The following is a 19108-nucleotide window of genomic DNA, read 5'->3' as shown; positions in this document are numbered from 1 at the left end:
TGGTACCGAGGACGTAAAACGATTTGTTATAAATGGTCTAAACATAAATTGTATTTTGTATAAGAGACATAATCACCCGTTCACAACTATAAATATAATATAATCGGTTACCACTTGACAGTTGAAAAGAAGAAACATGCAAATTATGGCAGTTGGGAACTTTTGATTGAAGCTTTGGATTCATGCAAAAAATCTCCCTTGACCTTTCAATCGACCCTACCAAACTCATTTAGTCCATGAAATTATTCATCAATATCACTTTCTGAGTTTACTTTCCTCACACATGAATGTGATGGTGGGCCACAAGGAAGAAAAAGTTTCAATACTTGTAGTAGGAAATCTGGAGAGGGTGAGTCTTATTTGACTAATTAAGATGTACACGGATATTCGACACCGCTGAACTCGGTAAAACTTGAACATTCATCATTACATCCTAATGAGAACAACAAAATCCTTAATGGCTGTCTCCTGAAAATGGAAGGAGCATCCATATTTTTCTTTTCATTTTTTGTAATATTTATAAACAAAATCAACACCGCTGAACTCGACATCATTTCGAATTCACAGTTCTTCAAAGAAGGGGACACGCTGGTCTCAGAAACCAGAAACTTCGAACTTGGGTTTTTCAAGCCAGATAACTCTGAGAAGAGATATCTTGGTATTTGGTACAAGCAAGACCCTGTTAGAACCCCAGTTTGGGTTGCCAACAGAAACCACCCACCACCACCCAGTAGTGAATTGCCACTCGTGTTAAAAGTTGTTGATCCAGGAAGCCTAGTCATCTTTAACAATAACATCATTATATGGTCATCCAACACAACGATGACATCACCGAATGCGACAGCAAAGCTTCATGACACCGGAAATCTAGTGTTGATGGACCAAGAGGAGAAGATGATGTGGCAGAGTTTTGATTATCCAACTGATACTATTCTATATCACATGAAGATAGGGATAGATTACTTAAGAGGCATCAATTGGCATCTAACCTCATGGAGAAGTAGTCAAGATCCATCTTCAGGTGTATTCACCTGGGAGGCAGTCACCGACGGTTATCCAGAAAGCAAACTAAAACAAGGTTCAATGGTCAACTTTCGGAGTGGACCATGGAGAAACTTGCGGGTTACAGGAGATTCTATTTTTGACAAAAGCTTGAGTCAGATATACAGTGTAATTATAACTGAGAAGGAGGTGTCAATTAAAACTTACGCTGAAAACAGTTCTCTTGTAGCGAGGCTCACCTTGAATTCTTCTGGGGAGTTGCAATATTGGGCATGGGCAGAAGATGTTAATAAGTGGAAACTTGGTTTCAAATATCCGACAGATATATGTGATACGTATAACATTTGTAGTGCTTATGGAATCTGCAGTGTTGGTTGGACACAACAGTCGTGTGCTTGCTTGGATAACCAAAGATTTGTGCCCAAAAACCAAAAAGATTGGGATACGGCAGACTGGTCAGGTGGTTGCGTGAGGCGAACACCATTAGAGTGCAAAAACGGATCAGATGGGTTTATCAAGTACTCTAATTTTGATTTGCCAGACACGGAAGGTACATGGTTCAACATGAGCATGACAATGGAGGAATGTGAAGCAAAATGCTTGAAGAATTGTACTTGTATGGCTTTTGCAATTCCCGACAATAGTTTAGGAGGAAAAGGTTGCGTGCATTGGTTTGAAGATCTTAAAGACATGCGTGAGTCTCCCAATAATCGAGAAATTTTTGTAAGAATGGCTTCATCTGAATTAGGTAAAATTACAAATCACATGTTACATTACTGTTACAACATTGCATGCTAACATCATTCCTATGTTAATATCATACAGATACAGTTGCTTTATCAACTTCCAAAGAGAAAGATAGAGCAAACATTAAAGTAATCCTAGGTGTACTTGTTCCCGGGGTTCTTCTCATAAGCTTCATCTCGATATGGTTGTGGTACGTACGGAGAAAGAAAAATAATGAGCAAACAACGGAGGGAGGAAATGAAGAAGTACCATTGTTTAGCTTTACTACAATAGCTACGGCTACAACCAATTTTTCAACCAATAATATACTTGGAGAGGGTGGATTTGGAGTCGTTTATAGGGTAATTATTAATACCAAGAAAATGAATATATATACACTTTTTTATTTATTTACTTTTTTAGAAAGGGAAAGACTATGAACCTACACTGCAAAAACAACAGTACCCAACCCACAAAGTAAGTGATCTAAACAAAAGGTACATATACGATTGTGAAATTACTCACATTAAAAAATGGTATTATTCTTCAGGGTGTGCTAGAGGGTGGGATAGAGATAGCAGTAAAACGTCTCTGCACGACTTCCAACCAAGGAGTTGAGGAATTCAAGAACGAAGTCATTTGTATTTCGAGACTTCAGCATCGTAATCTTGTGAAGCTACTTGGCTGTTGCATAAAAGGAGATGAAAAGTTATTAATATATGAGTACATGCCAAATAAAAGCTTAGACTCGTTCTTATTTAGTGAGAACCAAGACGTGCTCCTTGATTGGCCGAAGCGCTTCAACATCATCAAAGGAATTGCACGAGGACTTATGTACCTGCATCATGATTCACGGTTAAGAATCATTCATAGAGATCTTAAAGCTAGCAACATTCTACTTGATCAGGATATGAACCCAAAGATATCAGACTTTGGGTTAGCTCGAAGTTTTGGAGGAAACGAGACCCAAGGAAATACCCAGAGAGTTGTTGGCACATAGTATGCTTTCCTAAATAACTTAACTTTCTACTTTAGTTGTATTCGTTGGTATTCCGTTTATTGACATTTGAATTTTGACGTGTGCAGTGGTTACATGCCGCCGGAGTATGTAATCAATGGTATTTTCTCAACAAAGTCAGATGTATTTAGCTTTGGCGTTTTGGTTTTGGAGATAGTAAGTGGGAAGAAAAATAGAGGATTCAACCATCCCAAGCATGGAAATAATCTTACCGGACACGTAAGTTCACTAATGAATAGCTATTTTTGTCATAAAACTAAGGGCAAATCAACAAGAAAGCCAGGGAGGTAGCATAAAATAAAAAGTTTGTTAGTGTAGGTTATATACTACTGTCTCTCTTCTTGAATAAATGTGTAATATTCAATTGGTGGCAAAACAGGATTGTAAAATTCAACTTTCAGCGAAGAATACATCTAGCATTCAAACTTCGCTAAGAAAAAGTGGGTGCAACTTCAATTTCTTTTTCCACGTATCTTGACTCGTATAAATTTCATTTATTAACAGAAATAAAGAAACTGATTTAGATTCATTTCTTGACAAAATTTTCTGTTAACTTTCCAGTAGAGAAAAACTATTATATACCACACGTTGACAAATTGTGGATTTTAGTATTCTTCACAATTGGTCTTTAAGTATTTGACATTAATTTCTACATTATATTCAGGCATGGAGTGTATACAACGAAGGAAGGTCGATAGAATTGATGAATCCGAGTTTAGAAGAATCATGCGATCCACATGAAGTTATAAGATCAGTCACGGTTGGGCTGTTATGTGTTCAAAAAAAAGCAGAAGACAGACCAAATATGTCATCCGTGGTTCGGATGTTGGACGGCGAGGGTGCATTACCAACACCTAAACAACCTGCATTTTTCATAGGAAGGGATTTATTAGAAGCTGATTTCTCTTCTTCAGATAGTAATCCAGAAGGTTCAGTCAATGGTCTATCAATTACACAATTAGATGCTCGATAGGTGGCCTTTGGCTTGCAGAATTTAAAATATAATTAAAGAGCTAACTACCATCGTATAATCGATTCATCGCTTTCACACATAATGTATTTGGGTATAGACTGAGAACAAATATTTGTAAGGATCTTTCCAAATTGGAAGGATCCAACTCCCTCCCCTTTATTCCCCTTCATCTCATTTCATTTATTTCCTAAAATGACTCTGGAACAGAGCCTAAAGAAAGTCAAAATTCAAACTTAAAAGCTCTTATAAAACTCAAAATTTCGCATATAAGTCCTACTTTAGCATAAAGTCGGCCCAACCTCCCGTTTGTAAATACTGATAATCGTATTGTCATGCACTTTCTGTCAATCAGCCCCAATTAGCATACCATTAAGATAATGGTTCACTGAATAATGCATATATACCTAATGCAATTGAATGTATTCCAATTCAAACTCAAAATTTCGCATATAAATCCTAATTTAGCATAAAGTCGGCCTAAAATCTCGTTTTTAAATACTGATAATCGTATTGTTATGCACTTTCTGCCAATCAGCCCCAATTAGCATACCATTATGATAATGGTTCACTGAATAATGCATATACCTAATGCAATTGAATGTATTCCAATAAAAAAAATATTCTTTCCAAAATGACTATAACAATTATAAGAACAGTAAAATTAGTTTACAATAATATAAACTAGGGTTTGTACCTGATTATCGTCCCTGGTCCCTTCACAATTTAGTTATGACTTTCAAGCGATAAGGATAGAACTGCGGTTACTAACTGGGAGTTGATATTTCCCCATTGTTTTTACTACTTCCACCACACTTTCAGTGTGTTTCCCAAAATACCCCTATACAACAAATAAATATAAACTAGTTTGGAGGTCCGTGCTTCGTTACGGAGACCAAATCCACATACACATATAATTTCAATACTTTTCTTAATCAATAATAAATAAACGGGTTATAAAATAAGGTAAATTATAAGTCGACTTCAAAAAATAGATAAAAATAATCATTACCTTTTGTATATAAGATAAAAATATAGGTAAAAAGTAAGTGGTTAAGTAATTAAAAAGCATAATATAATGAATGTAATGTTTTAAACTGTGTATTTTTACCTAAAGACTATTAATATTGGACCGAGGAGTAACATATAACAATATTTTATAATACTTAAAAAAGTAAACAATTTTTCTATTCTGTATGTAATATTTGTATATGTTCGGTTTCATATTGGCCGGTGGTCTTCACTTGGGGTTGAGAAACGACTTTTCTTTGTTGAAGGATAAATGAAGGATTATCAACGTCTCACCTCTCCTATAACACATACATGTGAGATTGAGTTTTGTTGTTGTGTTGTTGTGTACACCAAATTTTATATTTTAAATAAAAATCAAAGAAATCATTTGTTCAATTACTCAACCAACGTTTTAACCTTCAAAACCCACCAATGGGCCTCTGGGCTGACCCGTCTTATATATTATACAAACAAAATCACTTTTCCATTAATTAACTTATTTCTCCAGTGTTCTTTCCCCCTTCTTTCATTCCATATACCACATTCTCCTTCTCATTCTTTTCTTGTTATTCTTTTACTTATCATCTACTAAATGTCTAATATCTAATATCTAATTAGGTAATTAAAATTAGTTCGTTATGAATACTTGAAATATTGAAGTTTTCTAGATCTGTTGTATAATCCTTTTAGCCACACGACTTCATTTTAGTTAATCTAGTTCGTTTAAAAATTATGCTATGGTGTGTGTGTATATATATATATATATATATATATATATATATATATATATATATATATATATATATATATATATATATATTTTCGACTCAAATTTTTGTTTGTATATCGATATACATAATATGTATATTTATAGTTGCAAAATACAGAGCAACTGTGTTTATCTATGGATTTATATTTTATACTCCATTGTGGTAAGAAAAAAAAATTCAGAGCAACTGCGTTTATCTATGGATTTATATTTTATACTCCATTGTGGTAAGGGAAAACCCAAAAGATTTATACTTTATACTCCATTGTGGTAAGCGGAAAAAAAAAAAATTCAGAGCAACTTTGTTTATCTATGAATTTATATTTTTATACTCCATTGTGGTAAGAGGAAAAAAAAATGCTACAGTGATTTCGCTACAGTGCTACAGTAGCTGCTACATTAGCTACAGTGATTTCGGGATAGGTGGCGTGGTATGATTGGTGGGTTTTGTCCATATTTAGTATATAGTAACTGTGTTTATCTATGGATTTATATTTTATACTCCATTGTGGTAAGAAAAAAAAATTCAGAGCAACTGCGTTTATTTATGGATTTATATTTTATATTCCATTGTGGTAAGGGAAAACCCAAAAGATTTATACTTTATACTCCATTGTGGTAAGCGAAAAAAAAAAATCAGAGCAACTTTGTTTATCTATGAATTTATATTTTTATACTCCATTGTGGTAAGGAAAAAAAAAAATGCTACAGTGATTTCGCTACAGTGCTACAGTAGCGGCTACAGTAGCTACATTGATTTCGGGATAGGTGGCGTGGTATGATTGGTGGGTTTTGTCCATATTTAGTATATAGTATAATATATACTCCTTAATTGTGAATGTGCATTACCGATATATTTATCTATATATTTAATAGACAAAATCCTGTAGCACTATTCATCAATAGTAATCAGGGGTATTTTCATCATTTCACTTTTTTCGGTCTTCAACGATAAAAGAAGCAACTCTCATAAAAGAACCAACATTTCAATGTTACCAAAAGATGTCTATATATCTAATAGACAAAACTCTGTAGCACTATTCATCAATATTCAACACTAACTAAAGATATTTTCATCATTTCACCTTTTTTTCGGTCTCTAACGATAAAAAAAGCAACCCTCATAAAAGAACCAACCCTTCAATGTTACCAAAAAATGTCGAAAAAAAATCTTTTTTACCAAAAAAATAACTAACTTTTTTTTTTTTCCTTTTCTTACTAACGATAAAGGAGACAACTTTCATAAAAGGAACAACTCTTCAATGCTACCAAAAGATGTCGAAAACATTCTTTTTTACAAAATAGATCAACTAACTTTAAAAACAAAACAAAAAAAAACGAATAGATATCGAAAAAATTCTGTTTTACAAAATAGATCAAAACTTTTTTTTTTAACCCACATTTAAAACTGAGCTCTCGGCACGAGCTGAACAACTAGTTAATTCTAAAGTACATCTGGCCCAAATACTTGAATTTTAACCTGAGCTAGTTATATTTCATTTCTCACTCTACATACGTTCCTCTTACTTCTTCACCTCCCCCAATGTTCTAAAACTAACACCCTAAAATTTTTTAATCAAAGATTACTTTCAGCTACATGTAAATAACAATACACGACCACCACCATTAAACTCGTTATCCCTTTACAAACCAAACTCACCTAACTTCAACGGTGTGCGACCACCTACACGCCGCCACTCATATTAAAACTCATCCTGCCGGAAACCGGTTTCCGGCCACCTTTTTATCTTTACTTGGCCACATACTGATGAACACAATTCTTGTAGCTCGATGGCTTCACTAAATCAGTCCTCACATTCGATAAACCACAATATATATTGTAACGTCCTCCCAATAAGGTCTGGAAGGAACGTCACTAATATCAAAACATACCAACATATTATAATAAACGAGAACAATACTAAATGATGAATTTAACTTTAATGAGTACGCAGCGGAAAATAAAATATCGTTACAATGACAGGAATAACAATATCGTAAATGTTCACATGCAGAAGTAATAAATGCGATATCTCTTGATCCTATGTCTGAAAGGACCCGTTCATATACATTATAAACGATTCACAATAGTTGATTACATCGCGAGGTATTTGACCTCTATATGATACGTTTTACAAACATTGCATTCGTTTTTAAAAGACAAACTTTCTTTACATCAAAAATTGACGGCATGCATACCATTTCATATTACATCCAACTATAATTGACTTAATATTAATCTTGATGAACTCAACGACTCGAATGCAACGTCTTTCAAAGTATGTCTTGAATGACTCCAAGTAATATCCTTAAAATGAGCTAATGCACAGCGGAAGATTTCTTTAATACCTGAGAATAAACATGCTTTAAAGTGTCAACCAAAAGTTTGGTGAGTTCATTAGTTTATCATAATCCATCATTTCCGTAATAGTAATAGACCACAAGATTTCAGTTTCTATAAATATCCGTACACTCGCAAGTGTATAAAAGTATTCTATAAGTTGTAGGCACCCGGTAACAAGCCTTAACGTTCATGTTTTACCCTCTGAAGTACACCAGATCAGGTGTGTTTAAAATAACCTCGAAGTACTAAAGCATCCCATAGTCAGGATGGGGTTTGTCAGACCCAATAGATCTATCTTTAGGATTCGCGCCTACCGTACATAGACAAGTAGTTTAATGTTACCAAGCTAAGGGTATATTTCTGGTTTAAACCCACATAGAATTAGTTTTAGTACTTGTGCCTATTTTGTAAAACATTTATAAATCAGCGCATGTATTCTCAGCCCAAAAATATATATAAAAAGGGAGCAAATGAAACTCACAATACCGTATTTTGTAGCAATTATGTATATGACGGCACTGAACAAGTGCAGGGTTTGTCTCCGATTCACGAACCTATATTAAGTATATATATTTATATGTTGGTCAATATCTGTCTAATAATTTAGGTCAAGTCGTAGTGTATCACAATCCTAATGCTCGAGACCGACATGCAAAAGTCAACAAAAGTCAACTTGACCCAAAATGACTTTCAAAATCTATACATGTTTATTATATAACTTATATATAGTAGTTTTATATATTTAAATATATTTATCAGATCTTATTATACTAAATAATACAAGTCATTTATTAATAAATAAAAATTTATATTAAAATTCATATATGATAAAAATATACTTTTATATATCTCAAGTAATAAAATTTATAAAATTCACTTAATATCATAAAAATATAGTGGTATGTATTATTAATGTAATTACATTACGTGTGGTAAAAATATCTTTGTACGCATATTTATTTGATAAAATAATATTGATTATAATAATAATGATAAAAATAATAAAATGATAGTTTCAATAAAAATATTAATTTTTAGTAATAAAGATAATTTTAGTTAATTTTAGTAATAACATCAACTGATAACAGTTATAATAATCGTTTTAATAATAATATTAAAATTAATGATAATTCAGTTGACCATATCTTTTAATCCGTTCATCGAAACCACACGATTTCTAAATGAAAAGTTATTAATTTTTTTCTTCAGCTTTTCAACGACATGCATATCATATAACTTATCTCAGTAGCATATGTATCAAATTCGTGATTTATCATAAACTATTTAACGACGAAACTAAGCATACAAACATGCATAATCATATATACTCGAGCACTAGTCAGGGATACACTATTAATATATAAAAGATAAGATATGAATGCTCACGTATCAATATTGTGATTCAATATTGCAGGAAAGTACGTAGACGCAACGAAAATGATAAACGTTAGGTTGACCTCACGAGCAATACCCTCGATCAATACCCATAACCTTCATAGCTATAACCCATAATTTTCTTAGCTATATCCCATTTGAAAACTTATTTTGAAATCATCTGAATATAACTCCGTCGTAGTATTTTATGTATACTAATAATATCTTGAAATAGTACTAAGTAAATATATATATATATGTAATTCGATTGAGAGAGTTTAGAGAAATATATTTTCAAGTTTCTATGAATTAATGAAACCTATTGAATTCTATTTATAATAGATTTTTGAATTATTAAAGTAAATTATTAAAGTATGAATTATTAAAGTGAATTATTAAAGTATGAATTATTAAAGTATGAATTATTAAAGTGAATTATTAAAGTATGAATTATTAAAGTGAATTATTAAAGTATGAATTATTAAAGTTAAAGTAAAGTAAAAGTAAAGTAAAGGTAAAGTTAAAGTATAGTAAAAGTATAAAACTATGTACGTATAATACGCGTATAAAAATATATAATATTAATTTAAATCGTTATATATATTTAATAAAATAAAATATAAATATCGTTATCTTTATCATACTGGTTAAGTAATGAGTTGTCAAAAAGAATAGATTTCTTAAATCACAGTGGACCTCATAACATAGGCCCGTAATCATATCATAATGTATCTGATACTTCAATCATTTGATATTATCTCTTAATTCTGTCGATAAATATATCGAAACAAATATGTTCATGTAAAGTATCATATATCTAATACTTTGTTAATGTTTTCAGTTAATATTATATATTATATATACATATCTATATACACATAATTGTTCGTGAATCGTCGAACACGGTCAAAGGGTAATTGATTACATGAATGTAGTTCCAAACTTTTTAAGATTCAACATTACAAATTCTGCTTATCGTGTCGGAAACATATAAAGGTTAAGTTTAAATTTGGTCGGAAATTTCCGGGTCGTCACAGTACCTACCCGTTAAAGAAATTTGGTCCCGAAATTTGATCGAGGTCGTCATGGCTAACTATAAAAATGTTTTCATGATGAATATGAGTTGATAAATAGAGTTTTATCATCATTGAGTAATATAGATAAAATAATTTGATTACGCGAAGAGTATAAGTGAAGCTATCGCAAGAGAGTGAAATGAGTAAACGTATATTCGTTTTAACCGATGACGTAGTTATGATTGATTTTCGGAATTCATGGGATTTAAAGAAAATCTTTGCAATAAGATTTGGTTCTTCGGCGATTAAGGAAATTAGGATCTTCTTTGATTAAATGCGATAATCTGTCTCGATTTCTCTGTCTGATATTTTACTATAATTCCACCCCCTTCGTTTCTTTATTTCCACATCTCACACCTTCTAGTCTTTCTCCCCAATTCATACTTTAAAGCATTCGTTAATATGCTTCATCCAGTATTGATTCTTGATATACTCTTAACTTTCATATATGTCATTCTTCTTTTTCATCTACCACCGGAGGAAGTTATTTTCTTCTACCATTACCTTGGGGTTATTATGTTTTTCATTCTTCCGTGTATTTATATTGCTAAACGCATTGATATACACGGTTTGTAATTTTGGGGTTGTTATCGGGCTTTATATTCTCCATTATATTTCGGAGCTTCATGCTTTCGTTTTCTCTTTCTGACCTTAACTCAAGCGGATAATGGTCCAGAATTCGTAGATATGAATTTTTGGATGAACATAGTTAATGTTCCAAGAAGAAAATCGTAATGGCACGATCTTGATTTGGCAAATTACCAGAATATCCGAAAATATAGAGCTATCAAGATGATATGTTCTTAATATGTTTGGAAATTGGGTAGAATGTAAGAGTCGTGTAAACAGTACATGATGACAGTATGTTCTGTGAATCATCACGTTCCATTAGAAACTCAGCATGACTTACTGTAATATAATCACGTTGATCAAGTGTCATTATATTATACTAACTCATGCTTCAGTTCCCAACACTACTTCAAAAACATTCCTATTTTAAATTCAAAATTTTTTTTTTTAGAATTTAGAAACTAACACAGTTTCTTTTTATGTTGTAACGCAGATATTGCGAAGAGATAAAAGATTTCAGATAAGAATAGTTTTGAAAATATCTTCAGGAATATCGAAGATATTATAATAAAAGATACGATAATAAGGATGATGAAGAAGATTTGTCTGTGAAGGTTTAGAATAAGAAGTAAGTTGTTTGCTAATGATTTCAGTAGACACTGAATCATTTGGATCCTTTGAAGGCAGGTTTAGTCTTTGTGATTTGTCCACAGCCTCCTTCATGGTCTGCTCAATCCGTTTTCCAGTTTCAACCTTCTCTTTTTCTCAGCTTTACCACCATACTATTCTTTATCATCAAACTTTTAACTGTTAAAGTCGTTTACAATTTTTGCTGCTTGATCAGCATTTTTCCAATTTCGGAGAACTAGTTCATGGTTTGGGATGTTTTTCAGAAAATTCACATTCGAAGTATGTAAGTCTAGGAGATAGACGTTATATGTATAACTTTTGACGTAAAATTGTCGCGAAATTCAAAATATTGATTGCTAATTCCCAGTAGTTGGTGTGACAATTATTGTTACAGGATGTAGGTGAGTACATGATGGGGTTTTAATGAATAAGTATAGTGGCTTTTTGGAGAGGCTTAAGTCGAAGGTTAATGAAGTTGTTGATAAGTTTACTGCTAATGTGGCGAGATATGAAAGGTTCCCCGGTAACAATGATGAAGGGGTAATTGTTATAATAAGGTTTATTCGTATAAACAAATGAAGGTGATTTGCTGGAGCTGTGACAAAACTGTCTATTTTGGAAAGAGATTGAAAAATTATATTTGGTAATAAATATCAAAGGATCTGACATGGATACGTGTTAAACTATGACTTTGGTTTCGAGAGCTTTTCAGATGCATGACAGTGGGTAATATGTGGTTGGATCATCATCTCGCATGTCTTTAGGAATTTCGAAGTGTTTGAACACATATTGTAATTGTTAATATACATATGATGTTCTAAGATTTTGAATGATACAAATATTTTTGTGAGTTCCATGAATAGAAATGAGGTTCTAGGACAGTTTTGAAGTCAAAGTATAGTTTTGAAAGATGTAGGAATCTAAGAGTGACGATTTCGATTATATCTTGAATCGAATTCTGAGATTTCAAAATCAGAATATGTAATTAGATTTTGAATGAGTATGGTTGTTTTGATTTTTATAAAAGAATGTATATTGTTGTGAAAGTAGGGAGTATAATAGATCATTTGCTGAATCAGATTCGAAGAATGTAACATATTAATTGTGAATTTATATATCTCTCGGGTATTACCTACCCGTTAAAAAAAAATTCACAATTAATATTTTGTACAAAAAAATTTTATTACAGTCTTTATGGAAATATATATGTGTATATTTCTTCAGATGTAATATTGATTTAATGAGTTAATATTAAATTAAACTCATTTGATTTATGGTTAAGGTGAGGATAGATAATTTCTAAACTTTAAAAATTACATAATCGCCGTAGAATGTTTCCCCAATGAAGTTATGAATCAATACTTCATCGTTGTGGTATTCCTTGATATCTACATGGCGTATGACGTCGATGCTCGTGGGATAGATTGTGAAGTTGAGGTTTGCGATGCGGTTGTTGTTAGTGGTGGTAATGGTACTGTTGATGGTGGTACTGGTTATGCTGTTGGTGTTGCTGCTGGTGTTTGTAACCTTTGCACCATATTCTCCAAAGCCACTAGCCGAACTCGAAGCTCGTTGACTTCTTCTATTACACCGGGGTAATTGTCGGTTCAGACGAGCGGATAAATAAGATCTAGAATTTGGTGTAGTATACAATCATGACGAGATACTCTGGAAATGAGAGAGAAAATGGTGTTTCGGACAGGTTCGCCGGTAAGTGCTTCAGGTTCATTGCCAAGAGGGCAATGTGGTGGATGAAAGGGATCGTGATAAGGCTAAAAAGGAACATATATTTCATAGCAAAATCCCCCAAGAAAGACAAGATTTTAGTTGCAATTGTTCCATTTTCGAGTAATATTCGTTTATTTTAAATAAGTGCGAAGACAAAAGGCGAAAACGAAGATTTGAAGACGCAAAGGTCCAAAAAGCTCAAAAGTACAAGATACAATCAAAAAGGTTCAAATTATTGATGAAGAACGTCTAAAAATGACAAGAGTACAAGTTACAAAACGCAAAGTACACGATATAAAATTGTACGAAAGGACGTTCGAAAATCCGGAACCGGGGCATGAACCAACTTTCAGCGCTCGACGCAACGGTGTAAAAATTACGAGTCAACTATGCACAAGAATAAAATATAATATTTAAATAATTCATAATAAGAATAATATTAAATAATAAAAAGTTGTTAATTGAGCATAGTTCAGGGGTCGTAAATGAAAATTCAATTTCTAATTTCGCTATATAACGATCTATGTAATTTCAATTGAAGAGAACTTTTCCGATCTTTTTTTTATCGATAAAATATCTATATCAATTATCAATATCTATATTCTATATCTCTATCATAATGTTAATGTAATAAGATATAACAATAATCTTAATTTTAAGTTTAAATTATGATAATAATAAGATTTATGATAGAGATCATTTGAGTGTGTAAGTCGAAATTCTGTCCGTGTAACGCTACGCTATTTTTAATCATTGTAAGTTATGTTCAACCTTTTTACATTAATGTCTCGTAGCTAAGTTATTATTATGCTTATTTGAGCCGAAGTAATCGTGATGTTGGGCTAAAATATTAAGAAGGGGTTATTGAACTTTGGACCATAATTAAGGTTTGGGCAAAAGACCGACACTTGTGGAAATTGGATTATTGACTATTAATAGATGGGGGGTATTGTCTAATTGAGTGACAACTCATTGGAGTCTGTCGAACCTATCTTCAAATTAATTAACCTAATAATTAATAATGATTATGGTTGTCCTATTTAGTGACGTTCATTTGGAATCTGTTATAATCATTTAATTAATCAATTGGGTTGGGTAATTGATTATTCATTCTGATCAAGTGGATGAATTAATATTCATAAACTAATTAAAACAGGGGTGGATTACATACATTGATAACTGGTGTAATTGTTGACAGAAGTGATAACTGCGTCACAGTTTAAATCCTTAATCAGTTGGAATATTTGACTTCGGGTATAAGGGTAATTTGACGAGGATACTCGCACTTTATATTTATGACCGATGGACTATTATGGACAAAAACCAGATAGACGTATCAAATAAACCAGGACAAAGGACAATTAACCCATGGTAATAAATTATAATCAACACGTCAAACATCATGATTACGGAAGTTTAAATAAGCATAATTCTTTTATTATATTTCTCATCGTATCTTTATTTACTGTCATTTTATTACTCGCAATTTTATTTACTGTCATTTTATTTATTGTCATTATTTTACGCACTTAAATTATCGTCATTTATCTTTGCGCTTAAAATATAGAATCGACAAACCGGTCATTAAACGGTAAAACTCCCCTTTTATAATATATTACTACTTATATAATTATATATATTTTGTATAAATATAGTTGTTAAAAATATAGTAAGTATCACCAGCTCCCTGTGGAACGAACCGGACTTACTAAAAACTACACTACTCTACGATTAGGTACACTGCCTATAATGTTGTAGCAAGGTTTAGGTATATCCCACATCCGTAAAATAATAAAACTTGTAGCATATTTCATCGCTTTTCGTACTAAAAATAAACACTATTTCGTACCCCTCCGCTAACACATCAAGTTTTTGGCGCCGCTGCCGGGGAGAGCGCGAAACGCTATATTTTAATCTATATTTGTAAAAATATAATTATATATAAGTTTGAGAAAAAAAAATATAAAATTAAAAAAAAAAAAAAAAAACATTAAAAAAAAAGTTTTTTTAAAAAAAAAAAAAAAAAAAAAAAACGTTTTAAAAAAAAACATTTAAAAAAAACGTTTTTAAAAAAAAAAAAAAAAATTATAATAAAAAAAAAAAAAACCCCGTAACTCTAGGAAAAGTGATGTCAAAAGTATCCCACTATTCTTTCCATTAGTCTTTGTCTGCCACTTAGCCAACAATATAATATTAATCAATATACATCGATTTATTGAAGAATGATTAAGGCAGAAGACGGCCCCACGTTCAAACAAGGCAATTACAAAGCTTAAAATGGCCAACTATATGATAGAAAAAGTAGCAACACTAAAACCATTGAATTAAACAACGAGGACCTTCTAAATCTATATTCAAAATATGACCAGCTTTTTAAAAATATACAAAAAAATCATTTGTGAAGACTGTTGAATTTCATTAGAAACTCAATTTTTAATATTCGTATCCTAAAAATAATCAACTTAGATTTTTTTTTAAGTGTAGTATTTTTATTTTCATCTTTATTAATTTTTATAGATTTAGTATAAGTTTAATTTTTAGTCTGATAGTTAGTTTAGATAGTTAATATTGAAGGCTAAATCTAGATAACTAAGTTAATTATAATTATTGCATAAAATTTAAATCTTAAAATCTTGAAAAACACAAAAATATTATAAAATTTAGTGATTTACCAAAACAATATATTATTTAATTCACTTAAGCTAGCTACTTCCATAGTTTTAATTTCCTTTAGTTTTAGTTGTATATTTCCGTTTGTATTTTATTTTTTTTAGTTCGTAGTTTCTAATTTTGGTAGTTTTGTAGTTATAATTCTAGTTTTAGTTTTTAGCAATTAAGTTTTTAAGTAAATTTTAGGTTCTTAGTTTAGTATAGTGCCGTAAAATTTCCCGTCAGAATCTTTTTCTTTAATTTTTTTTAGAATCCTCAATTAAATCGCCGTTTTTAGTTTTAGTATTTAGAATAGATTTTAAAACTTTAGATTTTAAGTTGTCGTATTTCCTTAGAATTCAGTTTTAATTACCTTATAACTTAGTTGCCGATTTCCTTTTAGAATTGCATATTTAGTTTCTTTAGATTTTTAAGACTTTAGCCGCTACTTTTAGTTTTTCTTTTTTAGATTTCTAAGTTTTTAAACGATAAGCTTTAAATTCTCCGCCTTTAAAATTTTTTTTTTTGTATATTAAGTTCCTACGACTTTAGTTTCAGTTTTCTAAGCTTTAGACATAAAACTTTTGTTTTAGATTGTTTTTCGACGCTTATTTTTCGACTTCTTAATTTTCGACGCACAATCTTTTTCTTTCTTATTTCTCGACGCTCTAGTTATAGGATATAGAATTTTCTCTACTTCTTATCTAATTTCTCAAACGGAAAGAAAAATTATTTAAGCGGTTAAATTAATAGACGTTGACATTTTTCTGGTTCGTAGTAATAGTTGGATTTGTACGTGGACCGGGTTATTGGAGCCAAACAGTACTCAATTATATTGAGACCAAACGAATCCTGCCCCTCTGCTGCATCTTTTGGCTATTCGAAACGTGGGCAAAATCAGAAAAGTCTATTAATTGGATAACTTATATAATTTTTCTTTCCTTTTAAAAACTAATAGGATATTCAGTGAATGCACCGAGTAAAACGTTCACCACCTTTCATACGTTCACTACCTATAACTCGATCAAGACATCTAGCCAATATTGTCACCGTTGATTTTTCTTTAGAATCATCATCTAGTCGACCAAGAACTCCAACTCAAATTTTCGATAATCCATCTTTTGAACCCGACCTCACAATTGAGAATCCGGAGAATATTCAGGGACAATTCCAAGATCCAGAACCACTAATCATTCCTCCTGAACCACAAACCATTAAATCAGAATCTTCTAGTGATTCGTATTCAACAAATTCAATTATGGAAAATCTGGAACTTTTAAGTATGGAAGACCGAATGAGAGCCACACGCACGGGCCAAGGTCACGCCATTATTAAGCCAGACATTAATGCGCCAGATTATGAAATCAAAGGACAAATCCTACACATGGTAACTAATCAGTGCCAATATAGTGGTGCGCCGAAGGAAGATCCAAACGAACATCTTCATACGTTTAATAGGATCTGTACACTATTCAAAATCCGAGAAGTTGAGGATGAACAGATCTATCTCATGTTGTTTCCCTGGACTTTAAAGGGAGAAGCCAAAGATTGGTTAGAATCGTTACCTGAAGGGGCGATTGATACATGGGATGTCTTAGTTGAAAAATTTCTTAAACAATTCTTTCCGGCATCCAAAGCCGTGAGACTTCAAGGAGAAATTGTTACGTTCGCGCAAAAGCCAAATGAAACATTATATGGGGCATGGACAAGATTCGGAAGGATGTTGAGAGGATGTCCTCAACACGGATTAGATACTTTTCAAATAGTGCAAATCTTCTATAAAGGCGTAGACATCGCTACACGAAAAGACATCGACATAACAGCTGGTGGTTCCATTATGAAGAAAACCGCAACTGAAGCTTACAAAATTATTGATAACACAGCCTCTCACTCGCATGAGTGGCACCAAGAAAAAGATATCTTTCGATCATCTAAAGCGGCTAGAGCCGATTCTAGCCATGACTTTGATTCCGTTTCCGCAAAAATAGATGCTTTCGAAAGACGAATGGAAAAGATGAATAAAGATATTCACGCAATACGAATCAGTTGTGAGCAATGCGGTGGACCACACTTATTGAAAGATTGTCACATTGAACCAACGATGGAACAACGAGAGAATGTTTCCTATATGAACCAAAGGCCGAGAAATAATTATCAAAATAATTATCAACCGCCAAGGCTAAACTTAAATCGAAATCAAAACATTCTTTACAATCCAAAAGGACCCGAAAATAACTGGTATAACCAACAAGGTCCGAATAACCAACCAACTCAAAACAACACTTTCAATCAACAAAGACCTGGCTTATATAAACCACAACAACAAACTGAAGAGAAAAAGTCAAATATGGAAGACGTGGTATTCAAGCTAGTTGAATCTCAAACACAATTTATTGAAACTCAAACCCAAACGAACGAGAGGTTTGATCAGTCATTAAGAACTCAACAAGCTTCCATTTTGAATCTAGAAAAACACGTAGGTACTCTTGCTAGCATGATGAGTGGGAGGGAACAAGGAAAGCTACCGAGTAATACTGAAGTAAATCCTCGGAAAGAGAATGTTAATATGGTGTCAACAAATTCTAAAAACCAGCTCCAGAAGATGGGAAGGTTTTAGATGAGAGTAACAATGAAGAAGTTACACCACCACCACCCGAGTATGTAAAGCCAGTGGTGGCACCATACAAACCACCCATCCCGTTTCCAAGAAAAGGAGTTGAGTATGAGCAAGTGATAGGTAATAAAGATTGTGATACCTCTGGAAAGAAGAAGAAGAAAAAGAATAAGAAAGTGCAAGAAACAAAAGCCGTAAATATAAACCCGGTGAAGACAGTTCCACCAAAACCTCCACCTAGGGTAGGTGATCCGGGTGAATTTATTATTCCTTGTCTACTTAGTGATTGTGTCATGTATGATGCACTAGCAGATTTAGGTGCAAGTGTAAGTGTTATGCCTCTTTCATTATATAAGAGATTAGGAGTAGGTAAGTTAAGTCCAACGGATATGAGTGTTCGACTCTTTGATCAAACCATTAAACACCCAGTTGGAATTGTTGACAACCTACCCGTTCAAGTAGGCAATTTAACCTTTCTAGTCGAATTCATTGTCATTAACATAGAAGAGGACCCAAACATTCCTCTAATTTTAGGTCGACCATTCTTAGCGTCCACCAAGGCGTTATTTGATGTAGGAAATGGTAGAATGACACTTAGTAGTGGTGACAAATCGATCACCTTTATGA

General features: G+C 32.3%; 1 protein-coding gene across 2 annotated transcripts; it reads left to right on the top strand.

The window, feature by feature from the left end:
- Positions 1-380: 380 nt before the first annotated feature.
- LOC139886006 (G-type lectin S-receptor-like serine/threonine-protein kinase At4g27290) lies at positions 381-3953 on the top strand. Of its 2 annotated transcripts, XM_071869755.1 has the most exons (6): positions 381-1750; positions 1828-2090; positions 2279-2727; positions 2815-2965; positions 3126-3186; positions 3411-3618. In XM_071869755.1, the coding sequence occupies exons 1-6, from the start codon at positions 475-477 to the stop codon at positions 3485-3487; spliced, it is 2277 nt and encodes a 758-aa protein (XP_071725856.1). In that variant the 5' UTR covers positions 381-474; the 3' UTR covers positions 3488-3618. The 2 variants fall into 2 exon arrangements, with proteins under 2 accessions (XP_071725856.1, XP_071725855.1); XM_071869754.1 differs by lacking the exon at positions 3126-3186 and having other exon boundaries at positions 3411-3953.
- The last annotated feature ends 15155 nt before the right edge of the window (positions 3954-19108 follow it).

The sequence above is a fragment of the Rutidosis leptorrhynchoides genome, chromosome 1, assembly GCF_046630445.1.
Source record: "Rutidosis leptorrhynchoides isolate AG116_Rl617_1_P2 chromosome 1, CSIRO_AGI_Rlap_v1, whole genome shotgun sequence".
NCBI lineage: Eukaryota > Viridiplantae > Streptophyta > Magnoliopsida > Asterales > Asteraceae > Rutidosis > Rutidosis leptorrhynchoides.
This window is presented reverse-complemented; position numbering and strand designations above follow the sequence as displayed.

Coding starts and splice junctions, on each gene's coding strand:
- LOC139886006 (XM_071869754.1), top strand. CDS start 475: ATGGAAGGAGCATCCATATTTTTCTTTTCATTTTTTGTAATATTTATA. Junction 2,091..2,278: donor GATTTGGAGTCGTTTATAGG/GTAATTATTAAT, acceptor ATTATTCTTCAG/GGTGTGCTAGAGGGTGGGAT. Junction 2,728..2,814: donor CAGAGAGTTGTTGGCACATA/GTATGCTTTCCT, acceptor TGACGTGTGCAG/TGGTTACATGCCGCCGGAGT.